Genomic DNA, 19201 nt, shown 5'->3' with positions numbered 1-19201 from the left:
CTCTGATCCCAGCCCTTCTCTCTGTCTCTCTTTTGTCTGGCCAACAGTGTGGGGATGTGCCAACTGCAGGCTTGTCCTCTCCAACCCTTCTGGGACCTTTACTTCTCCGTGCTACCCTAACGACTACCCTAACAGCCAGGCTTGCATGTGGACCCTCCGAGCCCCCACTGGCTATATCATTCAGATAACGTTTAATGACTTCGACATCGAAGAAGCTCCCAATTGCATTTATGACTCATTATCCCTTGATAATGGAGAGAGCCAGACTAAATTTTGTGGAGCAACTGCCAAAGGCCTATCATTTAACTCAAGTGCGAATGAGATGCATGTGTCCTTTTCAAGTGACTTTAGCATCCAGAAGAAAGGTTTCAATGCCAGCTACATCAGAGGTATGTAAACCAAAGGCGGTGCCAACCTTATGCTTTCATTTAGCATGTTCTGCAGTAAACACAAGGACCAGAAGACAGAGTTATGCTCTTTTATGTGAATGTGAATGATTAGGATTAGACTTTAAGGGCAAGAATCTGTTAATATTCCCTGAGCGTTCTCATTAGCAATGTATAGTTAGTTACCAGATCTAAACTCTGGTTACAGTAGAGCTGAGTTCTTTCATATTGTCTATATGCAGAGTATTTAAAGGCTGCTTAAAAGATCCTGTAGATATTCCACAGTTTATAATTAAAATCTGTAATTCTGACATCTCTCCATCAAACATTTAAAACATCCTGATTTAGAAATAATTTTATAGACTTTTAAGATGTTGCCCTTTTAAGGAACTATGCTAAGAGAGAAATATAGGAAATAAGCATATAAATTAAAATTTAAAAAGAGCTTTGTATAACTGAAATTAATGAACAACATAGCCTGAAGAAAGCTCCTTGAAAATGGCTCATTGAAGGAAAGAAATATGTTTTTATCAAACATATTTCCCAGGTTCTGGCATATCATAGTGTTAAATAATCTCATTGTCTCCAAAACCTGTCTTTGCTCACGGAAAACTCAAGCTTCAAGACTATGAAATTTAGTTGTAATTTTTTTTCCTTCCTGAACTACTAAGGTAGGTGTTGTATATCATAAAAGAGAAACAAAAAAGGAAGGCACCACTGTAGAAATCACTGGCCCTTATTATCAAAAATTGTGTTTCTGGGAGTTCCTGTCATGCATGGCTCAGTGGGTTAAAAATCTGACTGGTGTCCATGAGGATGTGGGTTTGGTCCCTGACCTCACTCAGTGGGTTAAGGATCTGGCATTACTGGTGTCGGTCACATATGTGGCTCAGATTTGACTCCTATCCTGGAAACTTCCACATGCCCTAAAAAAATAAATAAATAAAATTGTTTCTGGTGGCAGTTATTTACTGTTTGTGATTGACCTTAGATGTATATGTAGTTAATTGAAACACACATGCTTTCATTTTTCAAATTATGTTTTAAGATTATAAAATATTATAGGAAATGTGAAAATAAAAAGAAATAAATTAGAATTACCTATACATCAGAGTTCCCATTGTGGCTCAGCAGTAACGACCCCAACTAGGATCCATGAGAACTCAGGTTTGATCCCTGGCCTTGTTCAGTGGGTTGGGGATCTGGCATTGCCATGAGCTGTGGTGTATGTCGCAGACAGGGCTCCGATCCCACTATGGCTGTGGTGTAGGCCGGTGGCTACAGCTCTGATTTGACCCTTAGCCTGAGAACTTCCATATGCTGGAGGTGCGGCCCTAAAAAGCAAAAAAAAAAAAAAAAAAAGAATTACCTATGTGTATACCACCCAGCCATAACTATGAATAAAATGTTGAAGGATGTATTTCCTTCTAGCCTTTTTATTTTAACAATGCATATGGAATACTGGGTTCATATTGTATAACTATCCTTTTGGGTCAGTAGACCTGTACATTCCTTTATGTTTAAGAAATAGACTAAAAATTGTGATTCTATTAAATTCCATCATGGATTTTTGACTAGAATAATTATAGCAAAATGATGTTATCATAGACCTATACCTTGGTGTATATGAAAATATATTCAAACTAACATTCATATGAAGGCAGTATTAAACAGTGTTTTTGGGGAGAGCTAGTTGTCTCTCAAATCAATACATAATGTTTATAAAATCTATTATATTAGCACAGAACTAGATTCATTGTATTTAATAATTTCACATATGTCACCGAAGGACTAGGCTAATGCATTTCGATTTCATCATGCACGTAATTATAGTAATCTATATTAGTAATCACTAACAGCTATGTATCAGCTATACAGATGCCTTTCCCTTTGATTTTACAGACAAGGGGACTAAGATAGAGTGACATGCCCAAGGTCGAAAGGCACTGTGTTGAAGAGGTGGGCAGGGAGGTCCATTGTGTGGCCTTTAACTGTTGCTCCTTATCCCACAAAAGCTAGACTCCCTCTCCTCAGTGGACTCTTCTTTTCCTTTGATCCTAAAATAGCCTGGTGATGGGGAAGAGAAGTAGGATAAGGGTGTCTGAAGGGAGAGGGTGGCATAGGAACATTTGGGAAGAGTGAAAGACTACTGTCACTGAAAAATAGAATTATTACCTCTTACGTTTAGAAATTATTTGAAAAGAAATAGTTTGTTTTCTTTGTTGTTTGTTTGTTTTGCTTTTTAGGGCCACACCTGTGGCATATGGAAGTTCCCAGGCTAGGGGTCAAATTGAAGCTGCAGCTGCCAGCCTATGCCACAGCCACAGCAACGTGGGATCCGGTCAGCGTCTGCGATCTACACCACAGCTCATGGCAATGGCGGATCCTTAACCTACTGAGCCAGGCCAGAGATCAAACCTGCATCCTCAAGGATACTAGTTGGGTTCCTTACCACGAAAAGGATTCCCAAAAAGAAACGTAGTTTTGAAAATCATATCATATGATCAGAACTTTCCTGAAACCAGTAGTTTCCTTAATTTTTTTTTTTTCTCAGTTCAGGGATTAAAAAAAAGAAAAGAAAAACTTGGCACCTTGACTGCTATAACTCGAAGGTTAGGTGTGGAGCCAATTGTGATTTGACTTCAAATGGGTGGGGTTTCTTAATGATGTTGCTATTATGTATAAGGTAAAGGGTTGATGGTAGAGCATGGTGGACAGAGAAAGAAGGGAGCAGTGGGGCAAAGTGTGGGCAGAGGCCACTTAGTAGAGAGTTGTGGAGGATTTGGGTGTATCAGACGTTTTGCATATCATTAGTGCATGTCTGCAGTTTAACGTGGTTTATCTATTACTATGTTTTGTCCTAGTTGCCGTGTCCTTAAGGAATCAAAAGGTCATTTTACCCCAGACGCTAGATGCTTACCAGGTATCTGTTGCAAAAAGTGTCTCTATTCCAGAGCTCAGAGCTTTCACACTCTGCTTTGAAGCAAACAAAATTGGCAAGGAAGACAACGAATGGACCGCTTTCTCCTACTCAGATGCATCCTTCTCACAATTGCTCAGTTTTGGAAAGACCAAGAGTGGCTACTTTCTATATATTTCGGGCTCAAAATGCTCACTAAACAGCGTGCTACCTGTGAAAGATAAGGATGACATTTTTACAGAAAACTTTGAGCAGCTCTGCTTTGTTTGGAATAATTCTTTGGGCTCTATTGGTGTAAATTTCAAAAGAAACTATGAAGAAGTTTCATGTGATTCTACCGTTAGTAAAGTCATTCCTGGGAATGGGAAATTGTTGTTGGGCTCCAATCAAAATGAAATTGCCTCTCTAAAAGGGGACATTTATAACTTTCGACTTTGGAATTTTACCATGAATTCCAAAACCCTCTCCAACCTCAGCTGCAACGTGAAGGGGAATGTGGTGGACTGGCAAAATGACTTCTGGAACATCCCAACACTAGCCCTGAAAGCTGAAAGCAACCTAAGCTGTGGTAAGTCTGTGGCATAGGCACTTTTTTTTTTCTTCATTATTCTATGAATATGTTTGTCAACAAGAAATTATATAGACACACATGTATGTGTATACACATCATAAGCCATATATATATTCAGTCAAAGCTTTCGGCCCTACCATTTTTAAGTTTTTCTTGTGTCATAACATATCACACAGTTTACCCCTAACATAAACAGCAGTTATAATTATTGTGTCTCAAATAGAAAAGTTAACTTCAGGACTGAAACAAAAGAAATGAAAAGAAAACTGACTGTTTTTAATCGCAAAGATGATACAAAAAAAACCTCATATTTTTCATCCTGGATGAAATTTCCATTATACTACTAAACAGCCACCACCTAAAAGAATGGTATTTACTTAGCCAATATTAAATATCAACACTGTCCGTTTTGTGGAAAATTTTAATAATCAAGAATCATCAAGGAGTTCCCATCTTGGCACAGTGGTTAACGAATCCGACTAGGAACCATGAGGTTGCAGGTTCGGTCCCTGCCCTTGCTCAGTGGGTTAACGATCCGGCGTTGCCATGAGCTGTGGTGTAGGTTGCAGACGCGGCTCGGATCCCGCGTTGCTGTGGCTGTGGCGTAGGCCAGAGGCTACAGCTCCGATTGGACCCCTAGCCTGGGAACCTCCATATGCCGCAGGAGCAGCCCAAGAAATAGCAAAAAGACAAAAAAAAAAAAAAAAAAGAAAAAAGAATTATCAATTTTTTCTTTAATCCTCTTTTCTCCATTTGTTTGAGAATGAGCATTTTTTTGTTGTTTGTTTCAAATACTCATTTCTTTTTGGTTGCTCCTTGAGAGACTTTAAATGAGATATAATTGTTCCGTTACAGGAATTACATTAAAATGGACTTCTCTAACATATTCTCTGTGTACATCAATCAATTTTGGAATTCCTTATTTTGCTACAGAATTGATTTAAGTATAAAAATCCATTATCAATTTTGAATGTCATATAACTTAAGACTAAGCTGTTGATACTGCATTTATTTTTAGTCACAGAGATAACTCGCAATAAAGGAGGGAAAGAAGGGGCCTAGTACTCAAAAGTCATTTGTATGTGACTTTGGGAGGAATTCCATCAAAACTTTATTCCCAATACTTTCAACAAAAGAGGACCCAGTGTGAACACCTGAGGCTACCTGCCCTGTTTCCCTGACCTGTGTTTGTCCTTCCAGCCTGGGGAACTCCTATCACCTACCCCTCTGGCTGGGCCACCCATCTCTCTGTGTGGTCCACGGTGCTCCTGCAGATAGTGGGAGGCTGTAATGTGATGTCATTTGAGAGGTATTTCTTTGTGGGTTGTTGGAAAGAGGGTATAACCACAAGTCTGTTCCAGAAGGAGACTTTGGATCATTGTAAGAGTTAATGGTTTCCTCACAATCCTCTTATTCTGAGATTAGCTCTAGAAAATGGACTTCTCTCTTGAGAAGTCATCTACTCAGGGAGAAAATCAAGTGTGTGTGTGTTTGATGTAGGATGGTGAAGAAGAAGCAAGAAAACCGTGGTGCACTTCCCAATGCAGGGTGATTCTCTTTAGTCTAGGGACCTGTTTTCATCATATTCTTGACCATTATTTAAAAAGTCACAATAGGGACTATTTAATATTTTCCTTTCTATGGGTCAGTGTTTGAGGACTATGATGACCAAAAGAAAAAAAAAAAAAAGACTTTGGCCAGACATATTAGTAATTGCTCAATACTTAAATTATACTTAAATTGAACACATATTATGTACTAGGTACTGTTTTAAGTGCTTTACACATGATAACTTATTTCCTACAATGTAGATCCTGTGATGTGAGTTTTGTTTTACTCATTTTTCAGATGCAAAGAGATTTAAGTAACTTATTCAGGATCATTTAATTAATAAGTGGCTGAGGCAGGAACTGAAGCCAGAAAATTCACTTTTAGAACTGTTTCTCTTAGCTTGTCTTTTAGAGTAAGCAGGTCTAGAAGACAAGCTGTTTTACTAGAGTAGGCTAGCCGCTCTTGCCCAGATGGGGAGTACAAAGGTCCAGGAGCCGTCTCTTCTGGCCAGAAAGGACTCCAGCCAGAACACCAGCTTTCCCAGGTGTTAGCATGGTATTTGTTTTACATCAAATTAACGAGGTTTCTTTTCTGCAGTGCTTCTTTGATACCTGAGTATAAAATGTGAGGACTATAGAATACAAGAATTTCTAAACTTCTTTTAAGAATTCCTTTAGACCTGGGCTTGGCAAACTAGGATGTTTTGTAAATTAAATTTTGTTGGAACACAGCTCTGCCACTGAGGTTTTGTATCATCTGCGGCTGCCTCTGTACTACAAGGGCAGAGTTGACTGCTTGTGAGTGATGACATGGCCCAACATCCTAAAATATTTACTTTCTGGCCCTTTGAGAGAAAATCGCCAACCCCTGAAACTAGACCAAAGAATCAAAGAGTCTAGGTTTCTGAAGCATACCCTTTGGACAACACTGGAAAAGACCTGTTAGATCTCCTGGGCCAGAGATAATAGACCAGTCACTCATGGGCTAATTTAGCCCTTAGACAGTGGCAACATTTATTCGTTTTCATTTACTTTCATTTGTTCCACACAGTGCTTTTATTTTATTTTAAAGAGGGCTGCACCGATGGCATATGGAGGTTCCCAGGCTAGGGGTCGAATCGGAGCTGTAGCCACTGGCCTATACCACAGCCACAGCAGCAACACCAGATCCGAACCGCCTCTGCAACCTACACTACAGCTCACGGCAACGCTGGATCCTTAACCCACTGAGCGAGGCTAGGAATCGAACCTGCGTCTTCATGGATGTTAGATTTGTTTCTGCTGAGCCACGATGGGAACTCCCACACAGTGCTTTTAAATAATGATTGATTTCCAAGGTTAAAAAGTTAGATTTCACATAAAAATAAATTTTGGGATTCTCTGATAACAAAAAGCAAACACTAGGCTAGTATTTCTGCATGAGCAACACAGCTAGCGCTAAATGGTGACCACCCTCTTTGCAGGGGCTTTCCACGTCCCCTTAGCCTTTACCCTCTCTCCCACATACTGTCCCCTTTCGATTGACTTCTAGCCCCAGCAGGCACTTCTGTTTGGTAATTCCAGTTTAGGCCCTGCCCTTCACTTTACACAGGGCAGGAAACCAAAGCTCAGAAAAGATAAGTGGCTGAGGCAGTTGGTGGGCTAAAATGCACGTCTCCTGTCCCCTTGCCCAGGGTTTATATCTGGAAGTCCTCATACTTTCTTTAACACCGTCTTTAAGACTCCTTTACCAAGCCTTGGGATTACTGGAAAGCATCAAATACATGATCTCATGGAATTTAGTCATCAGTAAGTTTTCAAAACGATTGCAATCAAAGGAGTACGAGCTTACAGAGTTAGTGTTTGAGTTCCTTTAACTTTTATAGTCATCGTCTTAACATTCCACAGTGACACTCAGCACCCCCGTTCCGTACATTCAGATATCCTGAACTGTGTTTCAGGAGTAATAACGGGAGAGGGAGTTTCCTGCTGCTTAATCATAAGCATTGGGAGTTGAAGAACCCAAGTCACTTATTAACTGACAGGAAATACCTGTAACAGAGATTATATCTAAGCAAAACTTGAATAAATGAAAAAAAGTATGCTCTATTAACATTTTAACCTTTTCTTTTTTCCGGAACACTGTGGCTTGCTGGTTATGGTAATGGTAATTTCCCCAAACTAATGATCAGTACAGTAGCCAATGGGAACATTGAATTTCATGCCTAACATTCCATTGGCCTGACAGTGTCTGTTAAATATGAGTTTTTGTTCCAGAATCAACTCGTGACAGCAAATGAATAGCTTTTCCAAAGGTCTACTGCTAAGTAAATTTTAATATGAAAATAGGATAGTAGAGCAGAACTGACTGCATTTAACATCAAAGCATCCTGTCATTTGTTTCAAATATTAAATTTCCTAGCCTTAATAAAATCAACACATAATTAATACATGTGTTAATAATTTAATAAATGGACTTTTTATTTTCCTATGCTATTCTAAGCATAATTAGGGACTATACCCAATTAAGAAATTTTCAGCAGGTTCTTTTTTTCAATATGGTTAATCTTGTCGGTCCTTTTCAGAAAAAAATGCTTTATTTAGCAGGAATCCTTTATTTTATATCATCATTCTTTTTCCTAGGCCAGTTTTGTTAAATAGCACTGAGTTTTGTAACTTCCATGTATAGATAGTTTCCCTAATAGACTCTTTTAATTATAAATGCAAGTATTTGGCTGCATTATAGTCAAGTTTTAGGTACTGGCTAATGTCCATCAGTTTTCATAAGGAACAGACAGTGCCTTCTGTACCAGTTTTATTTATTTTACTGATGACTGCTCTTTCCTGAGGAGTGGTACTGTATAACTCAATGAATAGCCTAAGTTCAAACAAATTACATTTATTTAACAAGCATTTATTAATCACTTCCATTTATTAACCACCGTGGCTGTAGCGATAAGACATAATTCACAAGTACTCTGACGTTATTCTTTTCTAGAGATTTTTGGACTTGTGCAGACTTTTGTTTTCATCTCTGAAATTTTGCACTTAATTACCAAGGCTTCATCTTGGATTTCTCCTCTTTCATTTTTGATTATTATTACAGTTCTGCCCCTCACAGCCATAAAACTCTGAGTCACTATTGGATCCTTTCTTTCATTCCTAACAAATGATTGAGTGTAACATTTTTAGATCACCGAATTTTTTTTGAGTATTGAAGATAAAATCACTTTATCTTTACAAAGAATTCTTCGAAGATGCCCATGCTCTTTGTGAACATAAATGACTTCCAAAATTAACTTTATTTTAAATGTATTTATGAAAAAAATTTAAATTCAATGTAGTAACAGCGGCAAAGAGGGAATTGAAAGGAATTAATTACTTTTGCCCCATTAATGCAACTCACAAGAGGATTTAGTGCTATCAACTTATTTGGATTGTCATGAAGTAGGATGTGACATGAATTTTGGCTACATGTCAGGATTTTTTTTTTTAGTATAACTTGGGTAAATATTGATTCTTTTCAGTAGCAAGATTTGAAAGAACCAAAGAAAGGAAAGATTAACAGATTTTACCAACTGCCCATTTCTAGCAATCATATTTTTTCAAGAAAATTTGACTTTAAGTGTTGCAGTTAATACTAAGTAAACACCTTTAAACTCCTTGTGGTATCCACGAAAATCAGTGAATATACATAGGCCACATTCTGAAAACAATTCCTTGGTGATAAATATATCATTAGCCAGGAGAAAGAATTGTGTCTTTTTTCTTAACAATCTCCTGGTTTGTAAATCTGTCCCTCTAGAAAAATTTATTGGGAGAAAGACTTTTCTATGAAGAAAAGCTGAAAACAGAACTGAGTACACATAAAAAGTTTGTGCACATTTTAAATATTTTATGTATTTGTGTAATTTGGCATATTTGTAATGTAAGACTTCACACTGATTGCTATTCTGGTCCTTTCTCATTAAATTTGTCGCTTGTATTCACATCATTTTCACTGAAACACACTTCAAATTTAATTTCTGTTGCTATACTGAATTATCATAAAATAGCATTTATAAAGTATTCATAAAGCAATGTCAATTTGCTAAACTCAAAGTACTCAGGAAGGAACAGTTGATAATAATTGAAATACTGAGAAGTGAATGTTAACAATTTTCCATGACAAGGATGTCTCATCATGAAGTTTAGACTCGCTACTATGCAATGAAACTAATGAAATATTAAAGAAAATTGTTAAATATCTTACTCTAAATCCTAACTCTTCGGATTTTCTTTCCTTATTTCCACCTCTCAGCTTTCTGATATACTGCAGTGGAAATGTAGTTAGCCTATAAACATCTTTCCCACAGTGCTGTCCCCTTATCTCCCTTCGTCTTCCAGAGATATTGTAGCAGTGCCAGAGTGGCCTTAGGAGCCTTTGTCTGCCAACATTGTGTGTAATTAGAGAAGCACAGGAACTCAGCCCCAGGGTCCCCTCTCTGGCATGTTATAGTGGCTGAGATTTCCTCAGTCATTTTGCGTTTTAAAGGCTTTTTAGTTTTCAGAAGTTCCTTACTGAAATAGAACTGCCTAAAGGAGAAGTGAGGTTGTGCAAGAAGAAGGCCCAAGTTAAGTGTGATGGGGAGGAATGATGGGCAGAAAACGTTCAGGATCAATTTCTGCCTCCTCAGGAGCTCTTTCTCCACAGGGCACTTGACTAGGTTTTCAATCTGTAACCCTCCCTCCCTATCTCTACTTCCTTTCGTAGCCAAGCTTCCTCTTTTGCATTCACTTTTAAACCCTGGAAATCTAGAGTTCATCATTCCCACGCTACTGAAGGGAGTTTCCATTGAGCTGTTACCAAAATTCCATTGCGAAGTGAAGGGTTCTCTCAGTCTTTATCATTCTGGACCTTTCTGTATACTTGATATGGCCACACCCCCTATGAAACTTTGTTCATTTGAATTCTGTAAGACCATCTTCTACGATAGCTGTTTTTGCCTTCTCAAACCTATAGCACTCTCTCTCTTTTTAAATCTGGTACTTAAATATGGGAATGTCTATGAGTCCATCAAATCTACATTCTGGCTCAGGTGATCCCAGATAACATCTATATCTTCTTCTTCTTTTTTTTTTTTTTTTTTGTCTTTTTGCCATTTCTTGGGCCACTCCCAAAGCACATGGAGGTTCCCAGGCTAGGGGTCGAATCGGAGCTGTAAACACCAGCCTACACCAGAGCCACAGCAACGCGGGATCTGAGCTGCATCTGCACCCTACACCACAGCGCACGTCAACGCTGGATCCTTAACCCACTGAGCAAGGGCAGGGATCGAATTCACAACCTCATGGTTCCTAGTCGGATTCATTAACCACTGAGCCACAACGGGAACTCCACATCTATATCTTCTGTGGAGTACTTCCTGGCTAAAGCTCTTACAAAAACATGTACACCTACCCATGTACCAGATGTCACAGGTGCCTCAGTTCTTCTTACTGGACTTAGTGGTTAGCCTACCCCACCTAAGACTGCTTTTCTTTGAGTATTCCCTATCTCCTTTTATGAAATCATTATGTACTAATTTCTCAGGTTGGAAACCAGAAAATTTTTTTTCTATTCATCCCTTTCTTTCTATTTTCTCTGTACCAATTAGTCACTAAATAAATCCTGTGTATTCCATCTTCACTTGTCTGGTAGCCATCACTTTCTGTCCTCCCTCACTGTACTCACGATATTAAGCCTGAATTACTAACATTATCCACGCTTCTTATGTATCCTCTTTTTAGTTAGCTTGGTGTCTCAAAAGTGATTGGTTTCAAATTTAAATCTAATTTCTCCTCAAGTTCCCTTTCATTTTATTCCCATTTCCTTTACAAAAGAGTTCAAAATGTTCACAGTAATTCATGATGCATTCAGTAGTGTATTTGGCAGAGTTTGAGGACCCACCTACTGTGTGTGGGCTACACCATTGGAAGAAAAACACAAGGCTTGGTGCTCATGGTGTTTACACCTTATAAGGTCCTCCACAGGCTGTCCATTACCTATATATCTGATCACTCTTACCAATTTTCTACAAATGCCCTACTCCAGTAATGCCGTGCCACTGTGGTTCCCAGATGGTTTCACTACCTTCTTGGTATATGTTTCAGTAATTCTCTTTGCGATTAATAACTCTCTCTGGTCTCTTCTGGATCAGTGTAGTGACCCCTCCACTTCTCAGTTCATCTTTGTAATGGATTTCCTGTTCGCCCTTGTCAACAAGCTTCTGGAAACATCCTCCTTTGAATCACTGGGCATCCATATCACTCAGAGAGCTGTGAAGCCATCTCTCATTCATGCCTCTCTGAGAGAAGACACATTGTCTTTTTTTTTTTTTTTTTTTTTTTAAGGGCCACACCTGTGGCATATGGAGGTTCCCAGGCTAGGGATCCAATCAGAGCTATAGCTGCCAGCCGACACCACAGCAACGCGGGATCCGAGCCACGTCTGCAACCTACACCACAGCTCATAGCAATGCCAGATACTTAACCCATTGAGCAAGGCCAGGAATTGAACCCACAACCTCAAGGTTCCTAGTCAGATTCATTTCCGCTGCGCCACAACAGGAACTCGGAGACATTGCCTTAAAGCATTCTTCTAGCCTCCGAGTCTCGCACACTGTAAGCTGTGCGTGAATGGTTACGGAATGAACATATAAAGGTCTGTGATGAGAGCTTCTTGCCGGTTAACTTCACAGACCTACTGGAGGCTGAAGGGTTGGGTCTTTCTGAGATAACATGATTCCTTCCTTGGGCCAGATGCCTGAGCAATCAAGAACAGGAAACCATGATTCCTGAGATGCTGTGAAATTATTGGGGTGCTTTCTCCTTGTGCATACAGTTAACCTAATCAGACATCTTTTGTTGGCTTATGTACCTGTTCTGCCTTCATGTACCATCCCCATAGGAAAGTCTGGAAAATGTTTAACCATTAGAATGTAGTCACTATTATAGAAATGTTCTTTAAAAGTGAAATATATGTATATATGTATGTGAGTATATATGTATATATATATTTGTATTTTTTTCTGTCTTTATTTATTGTACAATAAGCTTTGTGATTAATTTATCCCATCTTCCTCAGCCTCAACCAGTGGTTAAGAGTCTGTTAGTAGCCAGAGGGAGATTTAGTGCAACAGCGAGAATCCACTACTCCTGCTGGAAAATCAGCTAAAAACTTGTTTCCTGCTGAGGATGAGTCAGTCAGAGCTTGAAATAAAAAAACACAGAGACCAATTTGAAGTCACGGAAACATTTCTGGAATTGCAGCTAGCATGTGCTGGGGCCTGTGAGCTGAAAACATGCATTTTATGAGTATTAGTAACATTCAAGTTCACTTTTGAAACTTATCTTTGATGTTCTCATTATTTCATTTGTATGAATTTCCACCAAAGCCTTATAATTTATTATGTGAAAGGGCTCAGAATTTTTAATGCACACTTTAAGGGGCACTGTCACTTCTTTTCCTTTCATGTGTAGATGGGGCCAATGAATCGAGTTAAAGGTTTTGAGAGGAATTTCATAGCTTAACTTTGCATTTGTGGAAATTAAGACACAAAGATCTTAAGAGACTTTCTCAATCTTGGAACATTACTGGGCTGCTCCTGTTCCATTAACCAAATGATTCATGATTTTTTTTTCCCCCTTGGGTAATATCATTAAGTCATAAGTCAAATCTGTGTAATCCCTCTGTATTGATCAAGGTTCCTACCTGATCCCGCTCCCGGCAGCAGAACTAGCCAGCTGTGCAGATCTGGGGACCCTCTGCCAAGGTAGGGAGTCAACATTGTCCTCTGAAGTCTCTGTTTCCTACTTGGTATTTTGGAAAATGTAGTTGTCATTGTTTTGAATTTCATCTTAATTTTCACTGGGGAAGCCAGCAACCAGCAAAACAGAGGAATTCATGGATGTGTTTTATTTGTGTGGGTGCACAGTGTGGAGAAAGAATGCATTCACACACTGCATGACCACATTTCCATAAAGCACTGAATTTTTAAATGTGAATGATTATATGCTATTAGCAAGGGTTGACTTCATTTTTTCCCCTCTATTTCTCCTCAAGAATACTGCACATGTCCAGTATAAATATAGCCATACAATATTTTGAAAAAAATATTCATGTTTAAAAAACAAGAGAAAAACTAAGTTGCATATTTAACTAAGTTTAAGACAAGGCCATGAGGCAATTTATGATGTACAATGTAACTTAAATATTAAGATAAAATAGTTATACTAAACTAAAGTGAATGTAATTTTATTAACTATTATAATGCCTAATGACTATACTATGGCCAGTATGCTCATTATTTTTCGTATTCTGAATAGTTGCATGCTCAATAATCTATAGAGTTGCATAAAGTTGAAAATAATAATATAAATATTTTGCTTTAATTTTATCATTGCGCCTTCTAATTACCCATGGCCCATTTTCATCCATTTATTCTATTATATGCTTCTTTTTGGAAGTAGCATGTTCTATGTGCCACATTAAGAATCATGACCATGCCTTTTGTAAAGCTGGATCTCTTACTAAGAAGATCAGAGCATGAAAGTGACAGGGGTTAAAAGTGAGACTAAATGAATAGAAACCTAGGCTGTCTTCTGCAGTTCCAGTGTAGGAGTAGAGTAGTCAGGGAGGAAGGATGTACCTCATTATTATCTTCGTTTCCTTTCTGAGACATTATCTCTTGACACCATGAAAATAAAATCATCAAGTAGTTTCTTTCCATGAACTCAGTGTAATTTAAAATAATTATATCAAGTAGAAAAAAAAAGAACACCTTAATTTTGCTTAGTCAAGGTGTGAAGAGTTATTTTTTAAGTTTTATTTTATTTTTTCTTTAATCTGAGATATCTATAGGGCTGATTCCTCGGGTCAAAGGAGTAGATACCAGCCTTTTCCGCCCCTATGACCTAAATGACCAAAAAGCACTTTCATATTCACTGATGTATTTTACATTAAATAGCTATAACTGATTGTTCATAACTTAAAAATATAAGACTTCAATAAGAATCCCTATTCTTAAGTATTATGTATTATTCTGGAATGGGCAATTATTTTAGTTAAGAATACATATTTTGAATAAGAAGTTCAGTATTTTCTAAAGAATCTTTGGAAGATGATTCTTTTTATAATCACTGAAGTGTTTTACATTTAGGTCATTTTTTTCTAATTAAGAGAGATACTTAATAAATGGTTATTGTACATAGAAATGTACATATAAAATGTACTCCTAAGATAAATTTAAAGAAAATTAAGTGTATCATTATTTTACTATTTATATTGTTCCTCCAGAATCCCTGAAAAAGATATTATCAAAGCCTTACTTAAAGGCTTAATCTTTGAGAACGTCAGAAGCATAGCTATGACATAATATTTTGAAAAGTCCCCCTGTAAGGCTTGCCCTTATGAAATTCATTTTATCCATCTGCATTTAGTAAAGTTATCGGGATCTTTAAATAATTGAATTCATCTATACATTTCATTCTCTTTTATTTTTATTTATATTTATCTTCTCAAGGAGAAATGTTTTTTCTTCTGTGATTTTATTTTGCTAATCACGATGTCAGAAAGACTGACCTAATTTAGGTAATTTTCAAACTGGCAGGTGCTATATAGATTTCCTTCTCCAACCTTTCTTTTTACAAACTTAGGAGACTGAGTTCTAGTCATTCACTGCGTGGTTGTCAGCCTTTAAATGGCAGACCTGTGTCTAGAATCTAAATGATCTTTCTGCATCCCCTTTGTACCAGCTCCAGACTCTTGTGCATTATGGCACCAAAGGCAATGGGAACAGATTCCTAAAGTGCCATAGAAAGCATTGCTTTATTTTATGCATTATAACCTTAGAATCTGTTATATTTAGTGGCAAGAAATGGTTTCTGTACCTCCTCTATATATTTTCATGCATTAGTTGCAGATTGCTCATCCATATTAACTTTCATGTGCTCCTTGCAAAATTACATCTCTCTCATCTTTATTACCAGCTACTGTAAACCCTCCTAGTACTACACCACCTACTGTCAGCACTAACATGCCTGTTACTAACAGAACCGATAAACAAAGCAATGGTAAGAAATCATTCCCTTCTGTATTTGGAGTATGTCTGACTTGATGAAAAATTGTATTCTAAGGGCGGAAATATCTAATGTTTCAACAAAGTTTCTGTTGCTAGGACCAGTTGGTATGTTTGTACATTTGCAAGATGAATAAAATAAATATCGCTTGACTCCCCGAGTTCCCCACCCTAATGACCACGGGAAGGAGTACATGTCCAATACCACCTTCTGCACTTTTAGTTAAAGTTTCTTCAAAGGAACCTTGAAGAGAAAGACGTTAATTTCTTAAGTATTAATGTGTGTTGTACTAGAGATCTGAGAAGAAAACTAGTCATAGCATTCTGTCAGATTATTCTCTAAGGAATCTAGTTTTTAAAGAAAATTAACAGAACACTGTAAACCAGCTATAATGGAAAAAATAAAAATCATTTAAAAAAATAAAAAGAAAAAAGAATATTATAATCTCAAAAAACTAAATTTTAGGAATTTAATTTCTCATTAAGACCAACTTTATGTTTAAGCATTTGTAACATTTGAATAATTTTTAATGATTTTTATTTTTTCCCTTATAGCTGGTTTACAGTGACCTTTTTTTTTTTAACTTTTATTTTTTTGTCTTTTTGTCTTTTTAGGGCCGTACCCGCAGCGTATGGAGGGTTCCCACGCTAGGGGTTTAATTAGAGCTGCAGCCGCCAGCCTTCGCCACAGCCACAGCAACATGGGATCCAAGCTGCATCTGCGACCTACGCCATAGGTCATGGCAACGCCGGATCCTTAACCCACTGGGCAAGGCCAGGGATCAAACCTGCGTCCTCATGGTTACTTGTCAGTTTTGTTAACAACTGAGCCACGATGGGAACCCCTGGTTTATAGTGACATTTAAATCATTTTTATATGGCATTCCTTTGCTCTCTGTATTTATTTGTTGAAGAATAATGGTTAAAATGTTATTGTGTATCAACTAAATCATAAATCAATTTCTGACTGACAAAACTTCAAATAACTGCCAGTACATCTTGTTTTTTCCTCTACATACACATTTCTATTTATAGTATTTATAATTTGCAAATATAGCAGGTACAGAAGAAATGAACAAGGAAAGACCAGGTGAATTGAGTAATTATTTAGTCTGCTACCTATATTGACTACATACATAGTTTTCTGGAAATTCAGAATAAGTGACTTCAGTTTCTTCTAAAAAAGAGAAATTCCAATCAGGTTACCACACTACTGCCTCAAACATAGTAATATTCTCAAATATGAGGTATCAGAAACAAAGGGATTTTCTCAACCGCAATTGTTTAACTTGCAAGGCCAAGACCTCTGTAATATATTACCAGGGACCAAAACCCAGAGACAAGAAACCCAGTAGTTCATTTTTTTTTCTTTTGGTTTGAAGGGTTACATCAACTTCCTCTGTAAGGACATTTAAATTGGAAGTATGGAATATTTTACATGAAATGTAGATATAAATTTCATTAGGGTTATAAAGACATCGATTCAGGGAAGTGTTTATGGTTATTCTGGTAGTTACACCAAGGAGATTTATGATGGAGCAAAAATTCCAGCAACCCCCAAGAAAGCAAGAGCAGCTGAAATTTCCAGCACATATTTCACGTGGATTCCAGCCAGTAGATGGGAATATTCTAATTCTAACTAAGTATTCCACTCTTTGTATGAACATACAAAGAGCCTCTGTGGCATTCTCCCTCCAGGACTGGCACATCCTCCACTGCCCAAGAACGTTTACATGATGCTTCAGAGTCCTGGACTTGGTGGAGTGGAGCTGTATTCACTCAATCATGTCATTTCTGACATTCTTGAAGAGAGCCTTGTTCAGTCCATCTCTCTCTGCGTCATAACCTTCGCTGAAGTTTCAACAAAGCAAGCAAATGTTAGAATCAGTTAAAATAGTTTGACTTGACCACTTTAAAGAAGAAGAATCTAGCTCAGATGATTCTTGATAACAATGTAATCCTAGCACTTAAAAATATTTAAAAATATTTGAAAGTCATAGTGGAGTAGAATTAGTCTCACAGTTGTGTACTCAATTTATGTACTATCTGAACAATTTTACCACATTCTTGAACCACTTCTACTATTTATTTAATAGCTTTTTCCCCTAAATTGACTCACTATTTGAACATTTATATTTACATGGGGAAATTAATATCACTGTTGTAAAATGAAACCAGTGCTACTTGTTTTAAAATAGAAGAGAAAATTGAAAATTAAAATAATGAAAACAAATGTTACTGAATTCTCTGTATATCCTCTTGGCTTCTCACATCTCACCACCTGAAGCCTTTATTATCTTTTTTAAAAAGAGAGGGTGAGGGTTAGAGACACACTGTAATTAAGATTTGTTTCCTTTGGTGTAGTCAAATTTGAAATAATTGAAAAGAGAATTAATTGTTTACCTTGTGAGTAAATGGGATTTAATATCATGTCCTAGACTGTCTAAGAGCATTCACACACTGTTAACAGTTTCAAATATGCTTTTCTTACTCCTTGGGAAACTGATGTTGTAAACATTCTCAGGCCTATGATCTGATATATGAAAGAGCCCTGTTTTGTTCCCTGTGAGGTTAGACACAGCTATCAAGTCAGTTATCTACCTCGTCCAGTCCTTTAAACTCTGGACTCTCAGAGAGATTTAGTTCATCAGTAATGATACTCTGGGGTGGGGAGGGGAGAGGAATTGAGATTGACAGTCAGATTTTTTTTTTCAGCATATCAATAACATTTGTCTTCACACTTTTGTGAAATGTTCCTATTTACCCGTACAAGTTCTTTTTGTTATTTTTCTATAGGATTTTAATCTAATACTGCAGATTATGTTCTAAGAAAATCTGATAGCTTTAGGCTACTTATCACAAACAGATAGATATTGTAGTACATAAGGGATAATCCAGGTAGTCCCACAAATAACCTTTGTGCCTCTTCCATTACATTGCCAAGAAAAGCTCTTCACTGTTATTTACATTCCAAGTCATATCTTCTATGCTTGAGGCATTGCTGTAGTGCTACTGAATATTAAACTTTTGTGAGGTCAGCACAGGCAATGCAAGTAAAAAACTAACTTTGTTAGTCTTTATTATTGTTCTAAAAAAAACCCCCTAACTTACAAATTCAAATTGTGTCACTGCTTCTAATTTCTCACATATGTTTGACTACTCAAAAAATTTCACTCTTGGAGTTCCCTGGTGGCCTAGTGGTTAACGATTCAGCTTAATACTACTGTGGCTTGAGTTTGAATCCTGGACCTGGGAATTTCTACATGCCCCAGGCACAGACAAAAAAACAAACACACAAAAAATCACTCTCAGGATATTTGTGTGGACCCAGTAATCAATCTAGCTTTATGTGACAAATTTCCTAGGACATTGTGTAGGTCACTGAGATCCTGTAATTCCCTCATCAGTAGTTCAAAGAAATAGTCTTGAGTCTAGAATAACATTTGATTTATGTTTTAACATCCATTTTTTTCAAATGCATATTTTAAAACCTACCTTTTCAAACCTATATTTCATACCCTTGAATGGAGAATAAGGTAGTGTCTTTTCCCATCAAAAGTGGAAAAGATACTTGGTAGTATCTTCCAAGAAACTCTGAGAAGAGTGTTAAGATTTAAAAAAAAGGGGGGGGGGACGATTATATGGAGGAAGAACTGCAAATGGGAATATGTTTTGATACCACGTCTGTTATAGCAATA

At 37.3% G+C, this 19201-nt stretch overlaps 1 protein-coding gene across 15 annotated transcripts in view; it reads left to right on the top strand.

Moving 5' to 3' along the window:
- Positions 1–19201, top strand: part of ADGRG6 (adhesion G protein-coupled receptor G6) — a 140158-nt gene that overhangs the window by 67025 nt on the left and 53932 nt on the right. For 8 of the 15 annotated variants that reach the window (XM_021087195.1, XM_021087180.1, XM_021087190.1 and 5 more), the window contains 4 exons: positions 48–389; positions 3251–3874; positions 13131–13199; positions 15415–15498. In XM_021087195.1, coding sequence (XP_020942854.1) covers positions 48–389; positions 3251–3874; positions 13131–13199; positions 15415–15498 — 1119 coding nt within the window. The remainder of the gene's footprint in view (positions 1–47; positions 390–3250; positions 3875–13130; positions 13200–15414; positions 15499–19201) is intronic. The other 7 variants (XM_021087227.1, XM_021087216.1, XM_021087210.1 and 4 more) reach the window with 1 other exon arrangement.

This window comes from Sus scrofa, chromosome 1, assembly GCF_000003025.6.
Source record: "Sus scrofa isolate TJ Tabasco breed Duroc chromosome 1, Sscrofa11.1, whole genome shotgun sequence".
NCBI lineage: Eukaryota > Metazoa > Chordata > Mammalia > Artiodactyla > Suidae > Sus > Sus scrofa.
The sequence above is the reverse complement of the archived record's forward strand: the minus strand, read 5'-3'. Positions and strand labels throughout refer to the sequence as shown.